The following is a 19,340-nucleotide window of genomic DNA, read 5'->3' as shown; positions in this document are numbered from 1 at the left end:
TCCAGGATTCTGGAGGCAGGGCCTGGCAGCGGAAGCAGCTGTTAAGCCGCTTGTTTGTGAGGCTGCTACTGGTGGTCAGGCCCTGGGCTTTTGCCGGAAGTGTGGTCTGGTGCTGCGTGGAGGGCAGGGAGCCTGGGAGCCATACTTAGTAAGAACCAGGAATTGCAGGAACTCGAAGAAACAACATAACCAAAAATAGATAGCACTTATAACCCAAATAGCCTATAAATATATACTTAATATGCCTCGTATGCATTTACTATACTTTTATATGGCACTTAATGTCGTACAAAGCGCTTCCATAAATACTCTTCTCTCATTTGCCCCTCGTAGCAACTCTGCATTAAGTAGAGCCATTATCCCCATGTTTATGAATGAGGAAATAAACCGAGGGAGGTTATGGGACTCGGTTAAGGTCACCTGGGGAAGGAAGATGCTAGGACCCAGACCCTCTGCCTAGGGCCTTAGTTTAGAAGCTCTACAAATACTAACCGGGGGTGTATGTTCAAAGTTCCTGGTAGATTTCCCTATGAGTCACTTATAATGTAAGAATGAGTGGTATGTTGATTTTTTTGAATTATTATTATCATGGTTAGTTTAGTGATGACTACTGATTAACCATAGCTTATTATCCCCAAAAAGTTTGCTCCGTAAATTAGACAAGCATGTAAATTTCTAAAGAACCAATACCACATTAGAATTTTATTACCAACGCCCAATTCACGTGCACGTGTTTTTTTTCTGTGCCTTTTCTGAAATTTTCCATGGTCTGTGTCTGAGGTGGTTACTCCACTGAGAAGAGAGCGCTGTGACCTTAGTCACTCTGCGTCCTTCTCTCCCTAGTTTGTGTGTCAACATTGACGGAACAGACACAAAGGTAGCGAATGACAAGGCCTGACTGAACAAATACTTGATACCAAAGTGTCAGTAACAGTGTGATTTGGGAGTTCCCTTGTGGCTCAGTGGGTTGAGGATCCGTCGTTATCACTACTGTGGCTCGGGTTTGATTCCTGGCCCTGCAACTTCCATGTGCTGCAGGCTTGGCCAACCACCCCCCCCCCCAAAAAAAAACTCCCTAAAAAATGGTGTGGTTTTAGTTTAGGTTTTTGTGTTTGTTTTATGCTGATTTCCTGGAAAATGTAATACCATTTTTGTTACATAATAATCTTATGGGATCAGAATTCCAGATAACTTCAGGAGCTTTGCTTTGGAAATGCTAATCATGGATTCTCAAAATTGTGCCATTTTGGTCCCCTGGGGGTGTCCAAGCTTCTGGCACAAGCATCTGATTTTTAACGGGGTAATTTTTCCCTCTGTGCGGTTCTCTCACAGGCTTAACAAAGCATGAAAACGTCAGAAAGGTAAATGTGGAAGATGAAAAAGGTAAATGCTCAGGCTAAAAAGGGTCTAAGGTCCTTGTTTTGAAAGCTAAGCCTTCAGAGCCTGTGTGGATAAGGGAAAGGAGTTGAAGTCTTCTAGGTCTCTCTCTGACAGCTTATGCTAATGGGGAAGGGGATGTCTTAGTCCATTTGGCTGCTGTAGCAGAGTACCATGGACTGAGTGGCTTATAACCAGCAGGAATTTCCTTCTCACAATTCTGGAGGCTGGAAGTCCAAGATCAAGTCTCTGGGAGATGCAGTGTCTGGTGAGAACCCACTCCCTGGTTCGTAGACCATTGTCTTTGCTGTAACCTCATGCGGTGGAAGGGGTGAGGACCCTCCCTGGGGTCTTTTTTTATAAAAAGGGGCACTAATCCCATCTTGAGAGCTCCACCCTCATGGCCTGACAACATCCCATTGGGTGTTAGGTTTCACCGTGAATTTTGGAGGAACACAAACATTCAAACCACAGCAGAGGGGCTTGCTAGTGCTAAAAATGGATCCAAGGCAAATATACAGACAGCCTGTAAGCTCCCCTAGTTGTCCATACAAAGCTCCCAGGGCTCTTGACATAGATTCGAACTGGCTTTTGATAAACATTATTGGGAGAAGGATGTGAGGACTGGAGAATGGGGCCTCTCAACTAAAACTCTGGTCCAAAGAACACAGGTAGGACAGAGCAGAGAAATTAGCCAGTTTTGCTGAATTTCTAGAAGAAATTGACCTGACACCACGTGAGGTTTGGAGTAGACGTTACCTGGCTATGCCAGAACCTTGTGCTCAGACTGTGGTCCAGAGCAGCAGCAATAGCATTACCTGGCCATGCTGCATATTAGAAAAGCAAGCTCAGGCCCCTCCCAGACCTACTGGATCAGGGTCTGCATTTCAGATCTTGGGTAATTCTTAGGCACATCAGCCTTTGAGAAGGAACTAGGAAAATGCCAGACCATGCATGCACCCTGGGCTCCACCCTCATCTGGGTTATTTTTTTAATTTGAGTCCAGGCCATTGTTTAAAAGGAGAAGCCCAAGTTCTCTCTTGATCACTTTTCCCCCTTGGTTGCTGTGCCCAGGATGGCATTTCCAAAGCCAATAAACACCATGGTACAGAGTCAAGGCCATGCATTGCAGGGCTACATTCTTCCTGCTCAGGACCAAAACCGCTGTCTAGAAATAAGTTGCAGGAGGATAGAGACTGTGCCTGTTGTCCCCCCACCACCACCCCGCTTCTGGCCCCTGCATGTCGTTGGCATCATTTCCCTCCAATGATACTTTTTAATGTAGTAGTAGAGTGGTAGTTTGAAGGTATTGACATGTAAACTAAAAGTGAGAGGCTTCTGGGCCTATATTTAAGTCGTGGGGTTTTTTTAAGCATAGAACATCTTCCAAAGCTAGAAAATGTCATTACAATATGAGAATTAGAGCTTAGGAAAAAGTATCACAGGACTATATGGAACTTGATTTGCTAATGTGCTAAAGATTGGTTCTTGGAATTCTCTAGTGGCTCAGTGGGTTTAAAGATCGGACGTTGTCACTTGTCACTGCTGTGGCTTGAGCTGCTGCTGTAGGGTGGATTCAGTCCCTGGCCTGGGAACTTTTGCATGCCATGGGCCAAAAAATATATACAAAAAATATAGTCCCCATCTCCTTTAAAAAAATAGAGTGGTTCTCATAGAGCCTGTTTCACTCTCCGGGGCATTTGGCTGCACCTGAAGACATTTCCCCTCGTTGGAGCTGGGGGGATATTACTGGCTTCTAGTGGGTAGAGGCCAGGGATACTGCAGAACATCCTACAAGGTACAGGACAGCCCTCCCACAATGTAAAGTGACCCGGCAGTAAAGTCAGTGGTGCTGAGTTTGAGATACTCTGCTCTAGAACACTGGTTCTCAGACGTGCCCACATATCGGAGTCACTGGGGAACGCTATCTCCCGATGCCTGATTCCTTCCCAGGTATAACTGGCCTGGGATATGCCTGGACGTCAGAAACAAAGCTTCCCCTGGATGATTCCAGTGTGTAGCTTTGCCTGACAACTGATTTCTAGAAAAGGTGGCTTTTTTTTTTTTTCCTTCTGTCTTTTAGGGCTGCACCTGTGGCATATGGAGGTTCCTAGGCTAGGGGTCTAATCAGAGCTATAGCTGCTGGCCTACACCACAGCCATAGCAATGCCAGATCTGAGCCCCATCTGAGACATACACCACAGCTCACGCCAACATCGGATCCTTAACCCACTGAGGCTAGGGATTGAACCGCAACCTCATGGTTCCTAGTTGGATTCGTTTCCACTGCACCACGATGGGAACTCCAAAGAACTCCAAAGGAGGCTTTTATAATCCTTAAGTTTCTTTAAGAGTGTCACTTTTTTTTTTTGTCTTTTTTGCTATTTCTTGGGCCTCTGCTGCGGCATATGGAGGTTCCCAGGCTAGGGGTCGAATCGGAGCTGTAGCTGCCAGCCTGTGCCAGAGCCACAGCAACGCAGGATCCGAGCCGCGTCTGCAACCTACACCACAGCTCACGGCAACGCCGGATCGTTAACCCACTGAGCAAGGGCAGGGACCAAACCCGCAACCTCATGGTTCCCAGTCGGATTCATTAACCACTGCGCCACGACGGGAACTCCACATTTTTTTTTTCTAAACAATGCCTAACACAATATAGGTAACTCATAGACCCTCATAGAGGGTGAGCATTTTCTTTCTTTCCTTCTTTCTTTAGGGCTGTACCTGAGGCAGTATGGAGGTTCGTAGGCTAGGGGTCCAATCAGAGCTATAGCTGCCCTCCTATACCACAGCCACAGCAGCGTGGGATCTGAGCCGTGTCTGTGATCCACACCACAGCTCACTGCAACGCCAGATCCTTAACCCACTGAGGCCAGGGATCAAACCCTCAACCTCATGGTTCCTAGTCAGATTCATTTCCACTGCACCACTACAGGAACTGAACGGTGAGCATGTTCTAAGTTGTCATGGTGCACACCTAAGAATAAGTTCTCAGGAGTGACATCTTGATTGTATTTGTCTTTTGTTTAGGCAAAGATTTAACATTCTATAAAGACTCTGAAGTAAGCTCACTAGGAAGCAGAGAAGAATTTAAACCATTTGCATGTATGAAGTACAAGGGCTGATGGGAGATGATCATGGGGGTATTGCTGGGCTCAGGGTTGCGGGTTGGGGGAAGGTGGCCTAAGCAGAGGCAGAGCGCGCGTGCATGTGGTTCTGCCTCATGGAAGTGCTTACTGGTCACTGGAGCAGAACCAAAGCCTCTGCCCTTTGGAAGATCTGTCTTTATTACAGTTCCTGAGATGTGATTTGAGTTGGGGGCAAAGCAAGGGGATTAATGACAACCTGTTGTTTAGCAGACTACTTGGCTGCAATTTTGCGGGTGACTTTCATTATTCTGTAAAGAGTTATTAAATAGGGGAAGGGGCCCCCTAGCTGGAGGGAGCTGGGGGAACGCTCCTTTGATCATCTAGGACTCAGCCGGGGGAGGAGCAGGGAAAAGAGCATTTTAGAACCAGTGTTCAGCTTTCATAGTTTCTTCTAACACGTTGAGCTTCCATGAACTCAAAGGCAGGAAAAAAAAAAAAAAGGTTTTTTTCGCAGATAACTTGTCAATATTTTCTTAATATGACAAGGGCCGGGATTCAAGTTACATTCTTTGAAAAGGCACAGCCATGACAACATATAAATGTTTAATGAATAGATATTTTTACTACTCACCAGATGCTGGCAACTGCACTAATGGAGTTGATACCTTATTGAGTCATTTACGAGAGTCTTAGGCAAGTAAGATCTCAGTGTTGTGACTTGTGTATCGAATGCGTGGTTGAAATGGAAGAAAGAATTACTGGATGTGTGTTGTAACATCTTCAAGCTGAGACACCTTGGCGATCTCCTTTTGTCTCACCCTTGAGTTAAGCCAAGAGAGGTCAGGTAACAAGGAAGGTGAAGTGATTGACGGTCGGGACCACGTGGTTTCTGGACTCTAAAGGCCAGCGTACTTTCCAGGCAGACTGAGTTTTAAGTTCCTTCCTCTCTGGCATTTCTGCACAGCAGCCTCTATAAAGCTCAAGGGAACGTTGATATCTGAGTCACCGCCTCGGGGTAGATTCATCCTGTGCTTTAACAGCAGGAAGGCAAGTTAATGAAGCATTTATTTTTGCTGAATAACTAATGGTGTCATCATCTAGGTGTTCATTTGAAAAGCCTAGCTCTTTTATTAGCTTCTTGAGTGCAGGGCAACTGTAGGGGTATCCTTGTGTGTGCGTGTTAAGTATTAACCGCCGATGCCGCCAAATGTTAAACAAGTCCCTGTGGCCTCAAAATAGTAACAGAAAGGACGGATGTAACATCAGTATGAGTTTGATGACTATGACATGTTCTTTAGGGTTTCCTCTATGGTTAAAGAGAAAACATTTCATGTCAGGCAGACCAAGATTTTGACGAACATTTTGTTAAATCGGCACATCGTTCTAGGCTTTGGTCTTGGGGCCCTATTTATTGCACAGTCTGTCAGGAGACCTTCTTGTCTCTGCAAACCCACCCGGATTGGAAAGGAAAAAAGAAAGCCGTCATCGAATTACATGAATTTCAGAATGTGTGCTATCAACTGCAGCTAAAGTATTTAAAGTCAGTATACTGCCAACAAAGACAGATTCGGGTTTTACTTCCCGGGGAAGACAGTTTTGTAATGAAAAATTTCCAGTAACACTTTTCATGGCCCAAGCGAAACTTGGGAAGCTGGATGGTCAGTACATTGATGAAGCAGATACCTGTAAATCTACAGAATTAAGGGCATTTATTTAGCCACGGGTTCCTTTCCCATGTGAGTGGGAGGGTATGTCACCCGTCTTCAGTCTTTGAACACAGTAATGACTTCTCCTATTAAATAGCCTTTTAAACCCAGTTCACGATCTTTTCAGCGCCTTCAGAAAGTTTTGTACTATTGAATCATAGTTTTCCAGGAGCAGTGACTGAATTTCCAGAGCAGAGTGCCACCAGATGTCATTTCAGTCTTGTAAATAAGCAGTATGTTCCTTTGTGATGCTGATAAAGATCAGCAGTCCAGACAGAAGCAGCAAAACACCAAGGAGTGTTGTTGAACCATTTGGAGGGGGTACCATAAGGATGTCTGGTTCAGTGTTGTCCAGAGGAGTCTTTTTGTCTTGATTGTATGTTTTCCCATAATATTACTGTTATTTGGAGATTCTGAACACCCTTAAACATACAGCAGAAATTGACGGAATGAGATAAATCCACTATAATAGAAAAAATAAAAACCTTAAAAAAAAACCTTAAACATAGATCAGAAAACCGTACTATACGTGTGCTGATGATGTTAATCCTTTTTCCCATTGTCATAGGATATTTGGTCTTCTTTAGAAGTGAAAGTTTTCTCTGTTTCTTAGACATTCAAATGAGAGAGAAACACTTCAAAATGAATCTTTTAAAAAGATGCCTTTTTTTGAATGGACTGCAGGCCAGTCATGCAGTTGCCCAGAAATAGAGTCCGAGGGCTTTTCCCACTGTGAGAAATTAATTTTGCTTTTCCCTTAGTATCTATTAGCCTTGAATTGCTTGCGAATATGGTAAACATATTCTGAGTGTTTTACATACACCTTTAAGGTGTCATCAATCTCGGAATTTCAAAAGTCAGACTTCACCGGATACCGCATTTCTTCACATTCTCCTTTGTTTAACTTTGGGCTAATTTGTCCTGACAGTGCAGCTGCGGGCTCTGCATTGCAGCCTGTCATTAAGAGCACCAAGAATGATCTGGAGGCTTGGAACTGTTGGGAGTTAATTTGGCGTAAACCTGACATTCAAAGATTTCTCAAGATATGACATGTCATGTCTCTGTCCAGTCACACTTCTGTTTAAGAAGTTCTTGTTTATATTCTAAATATGACCTTTACAGTTATCTTTCAAAGTGCTCAGAGCTTTGAAGAGGAACCCGGAGGAGCTATGAGATATTAAACTTGTGAGATGTGTTTCATAGGAATGTCGGTGTCCATTTGAGTGTCCTTTTTCTTTCTTTCTTTTTTTTTTTTAACCTTTTTCATCACATAGTGACCCTGTCAGCTGGTGGCAGATTATGGCATTAGAGCCTTGTGATAAAATGAATCACAGATAATCAAAGAGCTATCAACACACATTTTTACACAATTTTTTTTTATTAAGGTATAGTTGATTTACAATGTTGTGCCAATTTCTGCTGTACAACCAAGTGACCCAGTTTATATATATATATATATATTCCTTTTCTTATATTATCCTCCCATCTTGTTCTATCCCAAGATACTGGATATGTTCCCTGTGCTATACAGTAGGATCTCATTGCTTTTCCATTTTAAATGTAATAGTTTTTTTTCCATACAATTAAAAAAGATTTTTTTAATATCATCACAAGTTATTAAGAGTTTTCTTTCCTGCAGATAAAATAATCCCTAGGTCCCATTCAACTCTAAATTCTCTCACGGAACATATGAATTGGCACAGACTGGTTACTGACTTTGAGACCTAACCCCCCAGATCAAGAGTCAACCCTATTTTCCTGCTGATGAACTGGACAATCTCCTCTGTTTCTCAGACATAGCGACTGAGTGCAGTTCTCTGGCTGAGGATAAGCGTGTAGCTGACCTTGCCAACCAGTCCTGGGACCAGCCAGCTCTTCCTTTAGGGATCCCTTCACTAGCTGGTAACGCCTGATCTCCATGATTCGTCCTTGCATTGAGATGACACAGTGGTCCTGGCCTTCATCAGGGTCTCCGGCTGCCCCCCTCAGATTCACCGCTGGCGGCACATGCAGGAATTTACACTCAAGCCTGTTGGGTGTGCGCCACAGATTTGCTCTTTAAGTTCTTCTAACGCCTCTGAGACAGAGTTAAAGATCACGAACCTGAGCTTGAACTGACTGGTGTCATGGCAACTAGCACTTCACCTTCTGCTGGTCCCCATCGTGTATGCGCTACAATATTTGTGCACATTAATAATTCATCACAAAGTGCCAGATGTCTTTGTGCTGTCAGACTGTGTCAGGGACGGGATATGCTGTGCTATCTCAGATGTCATCTACCAGACGTTGAGGGCAAGAGGAGTTGGAAAAGAAAACTAGTCTGGTTCCTCGGGAAGGTTCCCCAGAAGGTGATGCTTTCCCGCCACCTGGGTACAGCATTTTTCTCGTAAACTCGGGGATAGACTTAGCGTTGATCACAATTGATTTGGTTATATGCCCCGGATGCCAGGCCGGAGCTGGGTTGTGGAAAGAATCAAGAAGCCGTAATTGCTCACCTCCACTCAGGCAGCAAAGGAAATGATTAACAGCCTCGGTGCTCAGTCATGTGGATCAGGCTCCAGCCCGAGCCCTGTACTCTTGGGTTTAAAAAGGAGCCCTGTACTCTTGGGTTTAAAAAGAAACCTGAGCAGTTGTGGCGGGCATGCCCTTACCCCAGTCTGCCTTCACCTGCTACCTAGTAGAAGCTGAGTGGCCACCACTAGCCTGGGTTCCCCAGCTGCCCGCCCGCCTGCGCCCCTGGCTAGCTTACCCCCCTTCCCAGTCTGCTCAGCACCGTGTTGGTGGTTCCCGACATTGTCAGTAGCTGTAGATTGTAGTATTAGACCTGTAAGTGAGCCCTTCTAAATAAAGAACATAGGCTTTTGTCTTAGAATGTAGGAACTGCAATGACACACTGGATTTCATTTATACAGAAGGTCCGTTTGTCCCTCATGAGGCAGAGAAATCACATATTTTATAAAAAAAACTTTGACCTTAAAAAAAAAAATCAACCCCTCCCTCTTAAAGCTTCCTATTAAAGTGTGTCACACTTTACTAGCTACTTAAAGTGAATCCCATTTCCCTGGAAAAATATCTTTACGACCCACAATTGAAAAAGACTTTGGTCACAGAGCCATATTTAGATTCTTTTTTTATTTTTCTCTTTTCCTTTAAATGCAAAACTGGTAGCTTAAATGTCCCTCCAAACTATTTTGGGGGCTAGGATGCGGGAGCAGGCCCAAATCACACTTTTTAGACCATGCAGCGATAGTACCCTGCTTTTGTGAAGGATTAACCAGAACTGCTTTGTATCTAATGTACAGATTGAACCCACTTGGGTGCTGGTGAATATAAAATCTGCTTAGAAACAGAAACGGGACCTGCGCCAATGTTCCCCATCACCACTTGGCCAGATCATAATACAGGACCTGCATGTAGTAGCTATTCAAGAAATACTTGTTGAATGAGTAAGTTAATTGCACCAAAGCAGGAGTGGGCATCATCAGTCCGTTTCAGAACCTTGCAAGCAATTCAACTTACAAAGAGTGAGGAACTTGATCGTCTTCCATCACCTACCTGCACATGTGCTGGGGATCTGGCTCAGCCATTGCACACCTGCGGGCACTGGTGTGGAACTTGAATATGGAAGTAATCAGAGCCAGCCCACTGGTATCTGATCAGGTAGAGTTAGCATGGACATTGGCTGGGAGTGAGCAGGGTCAGGGATTTTGATGTGTCCAGTAACCAAACAGCAAATTCTTACTGATAATTCTACATTGTGTGTAACTTCTTAGGATTTAATATTAAGCCCTTCTCTTTAAAAATAGGACCTTCATACTAAATCTATTCCTCTTTTCCAAGACTCGGCAAACTTTTAACACTTAGAATTGATCTCTGGATAACCTCACAACTAAATTTTGCACTTTTTAGCTAATCTAGGAACAACTAATTATAATCTGATACTAAAAGAAGATGTATAGGCATGATTAATTGAGGATGGGATTGCTTTCTAGTTTAGATTGGAATAGATAAACTCCTTTGTGATGTTACTTTGTTGTTTTTAATTAAAAATTAAAGTATAGTTGATTGACAATGCTCCTTCCATTTCCCCTGTTCAGAACAGTGACCCAGTTACCCATACATACCCCCCCTTTTTTTTTTTTCCATTTTCCATCAGAGTCTTACTCAAGAGACTAGGTACAGTTCCCTGTGCTATACAGCAGGGACTTTTTTGGAATTCTGTGATACAATGTCCAAGGCTAAAACATAAAGCCTAAAGTTTCCAGGTGTGGTTGGCAAAAAATAAAATAAAAACACCACAGGAGTTCCCTTCATGGCTCAGCGGTTAATGAGCCCAACTAGGATCCATGAGGATGCAGGTTCGATCCCTGACCTCAGTCAGTGGGTCAAGGGTCCAATGTGGCTGTGAGCTGTGGTGTAGGTCGCAGACATGGCTCAGATCTGGTATTGGTGTGGCTGTGATGTAGGCTGGAAGTTGTAGCTCTGATTCGACCCCTAGCCTGGGGACTTCCATATGCCAAGGGTGCGACCCTAAAAATCAAAACAAAAAACAAAAAAAAAACACAGAACATGTAACTGCATGATATAGCGAGTGATACTGATTATATGTCTTAAGGAAATATGGATAAAGTCAAAGTGAACAGAATAATATTAGATAAATTAATTCTCTATCAAAGGTGGTTAACACCCTAACCACCTTTGAGCTAGAGAATTATTGGGAGGTGCTATAATTAGCATAAAGCACTTTTAAAAGCTTGAGAGGCTGTGGAAGTAAATGATTATTATTGCACTTTGAATTAAGAGGAGGGCATTGGGGTAGACTGTCAGAGGAGAGGAGAGTAGACGGGTATAGCCTTACAGGTGAGAACAAGTGTGATGTGGTAACAGCAGGAGGCCCAGACAGGTGAATATGAGTGGCAGGGGTGGGAGTGGGGGGCTTACGTGGTGATCAAGAGTCTGACTGGGGGAGACCTTGGGGTGTTTCGCAAAGATTCATCTGGCAACTGCAAGCATCACGGAAAATCTTCCACATCAACGGAATGACTATTTGTGATCTTGTACATGCAAACAAGTTATCAAACCAAGTCAAATATGTATGCAAAAATTCAGCAATTCCTTAGCTGGGAAATCTTCTGAGAAGAGAATGCAACTCTTTTTTTTTTTTTTTTAAAGTCCACTGCATAGTCTTTTGGGTTTTTTTAACTTCATAAATCATGGGAAGCTGTGTTGGCAGTGGGATATTAACTCAACAGTAGACAGATTGCTCTTTGTTGCTTTCTTTTAAGAAGCAGGTTATAAAACTGTTGGGAGCCTGGTAGAGTAGTTAATAGATCCTCTTAAGCAATTTGAAGTAATTTTTGGTAAAATACAGCCTTGCATCTTGAAGGCAAAGTAGCTCAAGGGAAAAGAGAATTTAATGAATAAGAAATCAGTGCCAGGAGTTCCCATTGTGGCGCAGCGATAACGAACCCAACTAGTATCCAAGAGGACCTGGGTCCTATCCCTGGCCTCTCTCGGTGGGTTAAGGATCCAGTGTTGCTGTGAGCTGTGGTGTAGGTCAATGCCAGTTTGGATTGGTGTTGCTGTGGCTGTGGGGTAGGCCAGCAGCTGTAGCTCCGATTTTAACTCCTAGCCTGGTAACTTCCGTATGCCCCAGGTCTGGCCCTAAAAAAGACAGGAAGGAGGGAAAGAGGGAGGGAGGGAAGGAAGGAAGGAACGAATGAACAAAAAGGAAAGGAAGGGAAAAGAAATCAGTGCTGCCTCTGGTTCCTCTACCCTGGGACCTCTGCCCCCAAGCGGCCAGTCACCTGCCTCTGTGGGAAAATCACTCCCCTGGTAAACCCCACAGTGGAGTGTGGACATTCAGAGCTCTATAAATTGTCATCAAGGCAGAGTTAGCGTTAGGACCCATTTTTCATTAAAATGATACTTTTACCCTCTTTTTTTTTTGCATCTAAAATACTTTACCTCCTGTTGGTATGCTTTGATAGTACAGCTTTGGATGCTGGAAGATGTGCTGGAATATATCTTCCTTCATGGGTCTGTCGCTGTGTAGACATAGCCATAAGGTAAACATCACAGCGGCTCCTACTCGTGGGTAGGTGGGAGGTCCCTCAGAGACCGTGACATGGCTTAAGTGTCATGAGCATGAAAAGATCTCTGACCCAAGAGTCGTTTAGATTAGCAGGTAACTATCACTTGAAAGGTGATAAAGAGCCCTCTACTAATGGCTTTCTTTTCATCTCTGGACATCGTCCCCAAAAGCTCTTGTGTTACAGTCTCATTGGTCATGGCTTATAATAGGCCTGCCATGCCAATGATACGGTGCTAAGTTAACCGGGCGCTTAAAGGATCTTCTCTTTTTGAGAAACAAAATATTCCAAAACAAATTGGGAAATGTAACCTTATGTGAGTAAAACTTTGTTGCATGATCTTGGGATTTAGGTGAAGCCCATAACGTCCATTCTAAAGCTTGACACTCTCTTTTCTTTCAGACCACTAAGGCTTTTCTTCCCACCATGCTGGAGATTAATCATGGTCATATTGTGACAGTTGCAAGTTCCTTGGGACTGTTCAGCACGGCTGGAGTTGAGGTTTGTCAGATATGAAGCATTTCCTTAGTTCAAGGGGTTTATCCCATGACGAATATACCGAACTCCTAGGACGGATACCTGCTGTCTGTAGAGTCAGGAAAGCCCAGGAAAGCCTGCTACCTGTGTGCTGTTGGTGGAGTGTTCCCCACTAACCCAGGGCCAGCTGCTGAAACTGTATTCTTCTGCCCCCAAATCACTCATACTGGTTTGACAAAGCAGCCTCGGCAGCAGCAAAAGAAATAGGTGGGCCTTTTCATTAGCAGTTTTGCTCGATGCTGCTGATGGGGTCAAGATGAAACTGTGGGGGCAGTGGCAGTGCCATGGGGAACAGATAAATGAGGCCAAAGGTTGACATTCTGTTGTGGTCAGCTTGCCAAAAGTGTGCTCATCACATCTGGCTCATCAGAAGAGATGGTTAGGGCAGATGTGAGGTGTCTGCCTTGTGAGATTGTAGAGCTGAGCTATTAGACCCTGCTCTTCACCATAGTCAAGTTAGAAAGCATGTCTGTGCATGTCCCATGCTATTTGCCCCATGGGTGCCTGCAGTGTAGAATGGAGAACAGCAACCCAGGCAAGCATGCACAAGGATGTAGGAGAGGTGGCTTCTACATTCTGCATTTCCATTCCTGAATTTAAAGTTGGGGAGTGGAGGAGTTCCCATTGTGGCTCAGTGGATTAAGAACCCAATATAGTGTCTGTGAGGATGTGGGTTTGATCCCTGGCCTTGCTCAGTGGATTAAGGATCCAGTGTTGCCACAAGCTGTGCCATATGTCATAGATGCAGCTCAGATCCTGTGTTGCTGTGGCTGTGGCGTAGGCCTTAGCTGCAGCTCTGATTGGACCCTTAGCCCAGGAACTTCCATGTGCCACAGGTGCAGCCCTAAAAAGGAGAAAATAAAAATAATAAGAAAGTTGGATAGTGGAGAAGGACTTTCTCTCTATATCATGAGTCCTTAGGTTAAGTTCTAGTTTAAGTTTGTAAGGTATTGTAATCATTTCCATTTTCGCTTGGCCCCAAAAAGAAAAACAGATCATAACAGCTTATAACCCAAGCTAGACCCACCTTTGTTCTCTTGGCATTAATTTAAACAAACTGTTTTTTCAGTCTCCTTTACTGAACAAGAGAGCGTTTGTAAATTTTCCAGACACTTCAGAGTGAACCTCTGTTCATTTTTTAGCTCCAGCTTGTTAGCTTTCATGGAATCCTTTGCGGTAACTTCCCCAGAGTAATATGATACTTGGTTGATGTGGCAAAAATGTTCATCTGTTTCTGCTGTTGCTTTGAAAATGTTATTTCTGCGCGGAACCACATCAACTGGCTGTTTTTGAAAGAGCCCTCCTTTTCTTTGCTTAGTCACCTGTAACCTTTTGTATCAAACACATAACCAGAGGAACAGGACCAGGGAAGCTTGGTTTGGGTCCGGAATGTGTGCGCGAACGGAGTATTTCCGCTCTCTCCCCTCCGCCTCAGGATTACTGCGCCAGTAAGTTTGGAGTCGTGGGTTTTCATGAGTCCCTGAGCCATGAGTTAAAGGCTGCAGAAAAGGATGGAATTAAAACAACGCTGGTTTGCCCTTACCTCGTCGACACCGGCATGTTCCGAGGCTGCCGTATCAGGTCAGTAAGAACCTGCCTTCACACTGACAAGAGGCTGTTTTAAAAAAATCACCTTTTCCTTTTGGGGCGTGGGGGAGTGTGGGATCATTCAGATCTCCGGCAGTAATCAGCCTTGTACTTCAGTAGCCATCATTTGACAGTTAGCTTGTAGGTTTCATCTGTCAGAGTTTGTGAAAGTTGAGGCGTGTATGATTGATGAGCAGGGGCTTGGTATTAGCTTGCAGAAGTCGGCCTAGAAGTATCCGTAGGCAATGGCCTCTCCACACCTTCAGGGAGAAGACAGATATCCAGGACTTTGCCTAGAAGCTTTCTCTTCAGGAGTGATTTTCTTTCTTTAATATTAGTGTTAGTACATAAATGCAACTTTGGTTTGGATACAAAACAATGTCACCGCCGCAACAGGAAAGGACGGCTGTTCTTCTGAAAAGACCCCTGAACGTGACACTCCAGATTTGGGAACTTCCTTTTTGCAGAGAGTGTATATAACCAGATTCACTCAGACAGAAGGGAAAGAAACGTTTAGGTTTACTAAGAATGAAAGAAAATACCCACGCACTTTGAAAGGAGGCATGTGAGAATAGCCATGTCAGTTCACATCTGACTTGAGCAGAATAAACAAAGCCATGACTCATTAAGGAGACACTTGCAAAGACATGCTTACTGCGACATCTTTGCTTGGATGAATTTGAAAGGCAAAGCAAGATAACCGAACCAGTTCCCTGTGGGTCAGGGCCGATCTTGACACAGTCTGAACCCGATCACACCGTGAAGGAGGTGGAAGTGATTTGAGCCACTTCCATTTGGGGCTGACTCCAGGTCTGGACCAGGATCAGACCTGGCCTTGCCTCTTTTCCCGTATAGGTGTGTGTGTGTGTGTGTGTGGGTGTGGGTGTGTGTGTGGTTTTTTTCCCTCTTGTGAACTTAGGAACCAGTCACTGAGGGTCTGAGGGCCTCTGTTTCCTATTTAGCATCACGGCAGTTGTCCAGAGCTGTAGGGGGACAATGAAAAGTGAAAGGAATAAATTATACTAAGTTATTTCAACATGTAACTGGATGGATTCAGCGGAAGGTAGGCTGTCTCTATGCACTTCATTTCAGAGACCACCCCCCCTCCCCAGAGAAAATGTCATTGTTTTCCCTACCCAGGCATTTGGGAAGGCACACAACTGACTTTATTTCACTCAGAAGGTTCTATCAGTGTTTACATACCATTGTTTGAACTACGCTTAATATTAAAGTTTGGGCATCTTGGAGTTCCTGATGTGGCTCAGTGGTTAACGAACCTGACTAGGAACCTTGAGGTTGCAGGTTTGATCCCTGGCCTTGCTCAGTGGGTTAAGGATCCCGTGTTGCCGTGAGCTGTGGTGTAGGCCGGCAGCTACAGCTCCAATTCGACTACTAGCCTGGGAACCTCCATAGCCCATGGGTGTGGCCCTAAAAAGACAAAAATAAATAAATAAATATAAATAAAAATAAAAAAATAAATAAAGTTTGGGCATCTTGTTTGTGATGCCAGATACTCCTTTTTCAGTTGAATGAAAAAAATAATAATAATTTGAAATACATTCCAAATTTCAAGGCATTTTGAAAATATACCTTTCTCATGTTATAGGAAGGCAGACCAATTCTACTTTTTTGTTTGTTTTTGGAGTTCCTCTGTGGCTCAGCAGGTTAAGAACCCAGCACTGGTACTGCAACGGTTCAGGTCACTACTGTGGCATAGGTTCTATCCCTGGCCTGAGAACTTTCACATGCCATGGGTGCAGCCAAAAAATAATAATAATAATAATTAAATAAATGAAACTGGTTTTCCAGATGAGGAAATTAAAAAAAAAAAAAAGTGTTCATAGTAGGACAGTTTGAAAAATACAGAAAAGACACAATGAAGCAAACAAAACAGACCCCAGGTCTTGTCACTTAGATAACATCAGCCTTCATGTTTTGATGTGTATTTCCAGAAACTTTTTTTCTTTTAATTTCATGGCCGCACCCGAGGCATATAGAAGCTCCCGGGCCAGCAGTTGAATCCGAGCCATAGTTGTGGCTATGACCTGAGCCACTACAGTCAGATTCCCAACACACTGCGCCCTGGCGGGAACTCCAGATTTTGTGTTAATTCTTAATTTCATCTTTTGAATGTGTCACTCTCAGGAAAGAAATTGAGCCTTTTCTGCCCCCTCTGAAGCCCGATTACTGTGTGAAGCAGGCCATGAAGGCCATCCTCACCGACCAGCCCATGATCTGTACCCCTCGCCTCATGTACATCGTGACTTTCATGAAGAGGTGAGTGAGGGGGCTCCCCACACCCGTCCCATAACTACGCGGACACGTGACATTTCACGTTGGCTGACTGTGACCTCTCCTTTTGCAGCATCCTGCCTTTCGAAGCAGTCGTGTGCATGTATCGGTTCCTAGGAGCGGACAAGTGTATGTACCCCTTCATCGCTCAAAGGAAACAAGCCACAAACAATAACGAAGCAAAAAACGGCATCTGAGGCTCATTTTTGTATGGAATATGGAAGACGATCTACTGGAAGACGACTAAGATATCTCAGTCCGACCGACATCAGCATGACTGATGTTCTCTGGATTCTAAATCTGCATCGACTTTCTCTTTTTTTTTTAATCAACTTTTTAAAAAATAATAATAAAGTGTAAATTAACAGACTAGAGTACTTAGAAAACGATCAGCAAAAGTGAGCTTAAGATGCTGCCAACAGGGTTCTTTCCAGACAAAACCCTAAAACCAGTCAGTCTTTTAGACAAGCGCTGTGTGTCTCCAGGCTACCATGGTGGGGTTTTTTTTGTTTGTTTTTTTGTTTTTTTTTTGTTTTTGAATGAGCAGGATGCCTTGAGACAATAACAACAGTGTATTTCATGTGTTTGGTTTGTCTTAATTCCCATAGAGTTTATTAATTCTTGTAATTAATCTCTAGCCAGTTGGCACTCTTACAACTTCAAGGACTGATAGTGCTATATTTTCTCATGTTTTCTAAGTTTCAGTTTTGCAAAGCCTATGTGGCTCTTTCACGATGTTTGTATGTACAGCTCTTTTAAAAAGGCATTTGGAAATCTCCATCAATATAAAGTAAACGATGTCTGCTTGTTACAGTAACGGTGATCAGGTCTCTTTGTTAAAGTCATAATGACTAAAGTGTTAGTGGAATTTTAAACTTTATTTCTGGAGTTCCCACCGTGGCTCAGTGGTTAACGAACACAACTAGTATCCATGAGGACGAGGGTTCAATCCCTCGCTCAGTGGGTTAAGGATCTGGCATTGCCGTGAGCTGTAGTGTAGGTCACAGACGCAGCTCAGATCCCTCATTGCTGTGGCTGTGGCATAGGCCAGCAGCTACAGCTCCGATTGGACCCCTAACCTGGGAACCTCCATATGCTGTGGGAGCGGCTCTAAAAAGAGGGGAAAAAAAAAAAGACAAAAATAAACTTTATCTCTGAAATCTTTCCTTAAGCATCTAATCCTCTGGAGATCTATATATCCAAAAGAAAAGTTCATACGTTTTTCTACCTATGAATTTTGCTGCATACAGAAAGTGCCCTTTCCTCAGGAAGTTGCTGTGTTTCATTTCTTCAGTTGGACTCTGATCTAGAATACATAGCAGCTCTGCAAAGAAACAGTTTCTAAAGCTGGGAACTTTTGCATTTAAAAACATCCCCATTTTTGTGCCAACTATGGTCAGCTAGGGGGGAAAAAAAAATCTTCTACTGTGGAGTACGTATGGAAGGAAGGGTGTAAAGATTCCTTTGAAAGTTTTATTCACATTGTAGAACAGCAAATGACATTTTTACAGTATTTTTTTGTAAAGCAAACTATTTTGTGCCTTGAATTTGGTAAATGTGTATTAGTGAAGCGTTGTAAAAGTGAACTTCTACCTCTGTATCTAAATGTATACCATCCACTTGTAAATGACTATAAACTATTATGTGATTGCTTTTTTTTTTTTTTTTTAGAATGTCTTGTTTAAATAGTGACCAATGTTTAAGGCTATTAAAATAAGCCATCTTTTACTAATTGGGAAATTTTATAAAGGACTGATTAAATGTAAAGACTTAACTTACATACAAATGACTGTGTAATTATTAGTACCAGCAGTGTTGTAGGGACAGTCATCAGAACATGATGACTTTTCCTCTGTGCCATATCACACTTCAGCAGAAATGAATCTGACTAGTATCCATGAGGATGCAGTTTCGAACCCTGGCCTCCCTCAGTGGGTTAAGGATCTGGCGTTGCCATGAGCTATGGTGTAGGTCACAGACGTGGCTTGGATCCGGCCTTGCTGTGGCTGTGGCGTAGGCCGGCAGCTGCAGTTCTGATTTGACCCATAGCCTGGAAACTTCCATAGGCCAGGGGTATGACCCTAAAAAGACAAAACAAAAAACAAAACAAAAAAGAAAAATGTCTGAACTGGATAGTGTTCGGGAACAGACATTAACAGCCTAGGGTGCTGTTCATTTCCAATGTTATCATCTTCTTAGATTAGATACGTTACCAGGGGCTTGTTGATACTGAAAGTGGGAAGATAGAATCCGTGACCTGTGACTTGTCTGGCTGCAGCGCAGATCAAAGCTGCCCTGTATCCACATACAGAAGAGTCCTGCCTCACTGCTAGTGTCTCCAGTGCTGGCCTTTAAGGAATAGCTTCATTCTGTGCTTGAATTTCTCCTTATAAAGGATAACTAAGCCTGAAGCCGTTATAACACTTGAGGCACCGGCTGCCTCTTATTTTCCATTTTGGATTTTAAGAAGTGCCGCTGACCTTTGAACAACCTGGGAATAGAGCTCCAACCCTCTGTGTAGTCAAACATCCATGTATAACTTATAGTCAGCTTTTTGGATCTGTGAGTCCCCTGAACCCCAATTTCCCCATCTGCTGATCAACCAACCATGGACTGTGAATTACTGTTGTTAATACTACAGTATTAGAGAATCTTCATAT

General features: G+C 43.5%; 1 protein-coding gene across 1 annotated transcript in view; it reads left to right on the top strand.

The window, feature by feature from the left end:
- The window catches only part of RDH10 (retinol dehydrogenase 10), a 29,183-nt gene extending 12,137 nt beyond the window's left edge, over nucleotides 1–17,046 (top strand). The window contains exons 3-6 of the mRNA XM_047783752.1: nucleotides 12,667–12,765; nucleotides 14,237–14,382; nucleotides 16,534–16,665; nucleotides 16,754–17,046. Of these exons, the coding sequence (XP_047639708.1) occupies nucleotides 12,667–12,765; nucleotides 14,237–14,382; nucleotides 16,534–16,665; nucleotides 16,754–16,877 (501 nt within the window). The 3' untranslated portion in view covers nucleotides 16,878–17,046. The remainder of the gene's footprint in view (nucleotides 1–12,666; nucleotides 12,766–14,236; nucleotides 14,383–16,533; nucleotides 16,666–16,753) is intronic.
- Nucleotides 17,047–19,340: the final 2,294 nt, after the last annotated feature.

Source organism: Phacochoerus africanus, chromosome 6 (assembly GCF_016906955.1).
Source record: "Phacochoerus africanus isolate WHEZ1 chromosome 6, ROS_Pafr_v1, whole genome shotgun sequence".
NCBI lineage: Eukaryota > Metazoa > Chordata > Mammalia > Artiodactyla > Suidae > Phacochoerus > Phacochoerus africanus.
The sequence above is the reverse complement of the archived record's forward strand: the minus strand, read 5'-3'. Positions and strand labels throughout refer to the sequence as shown.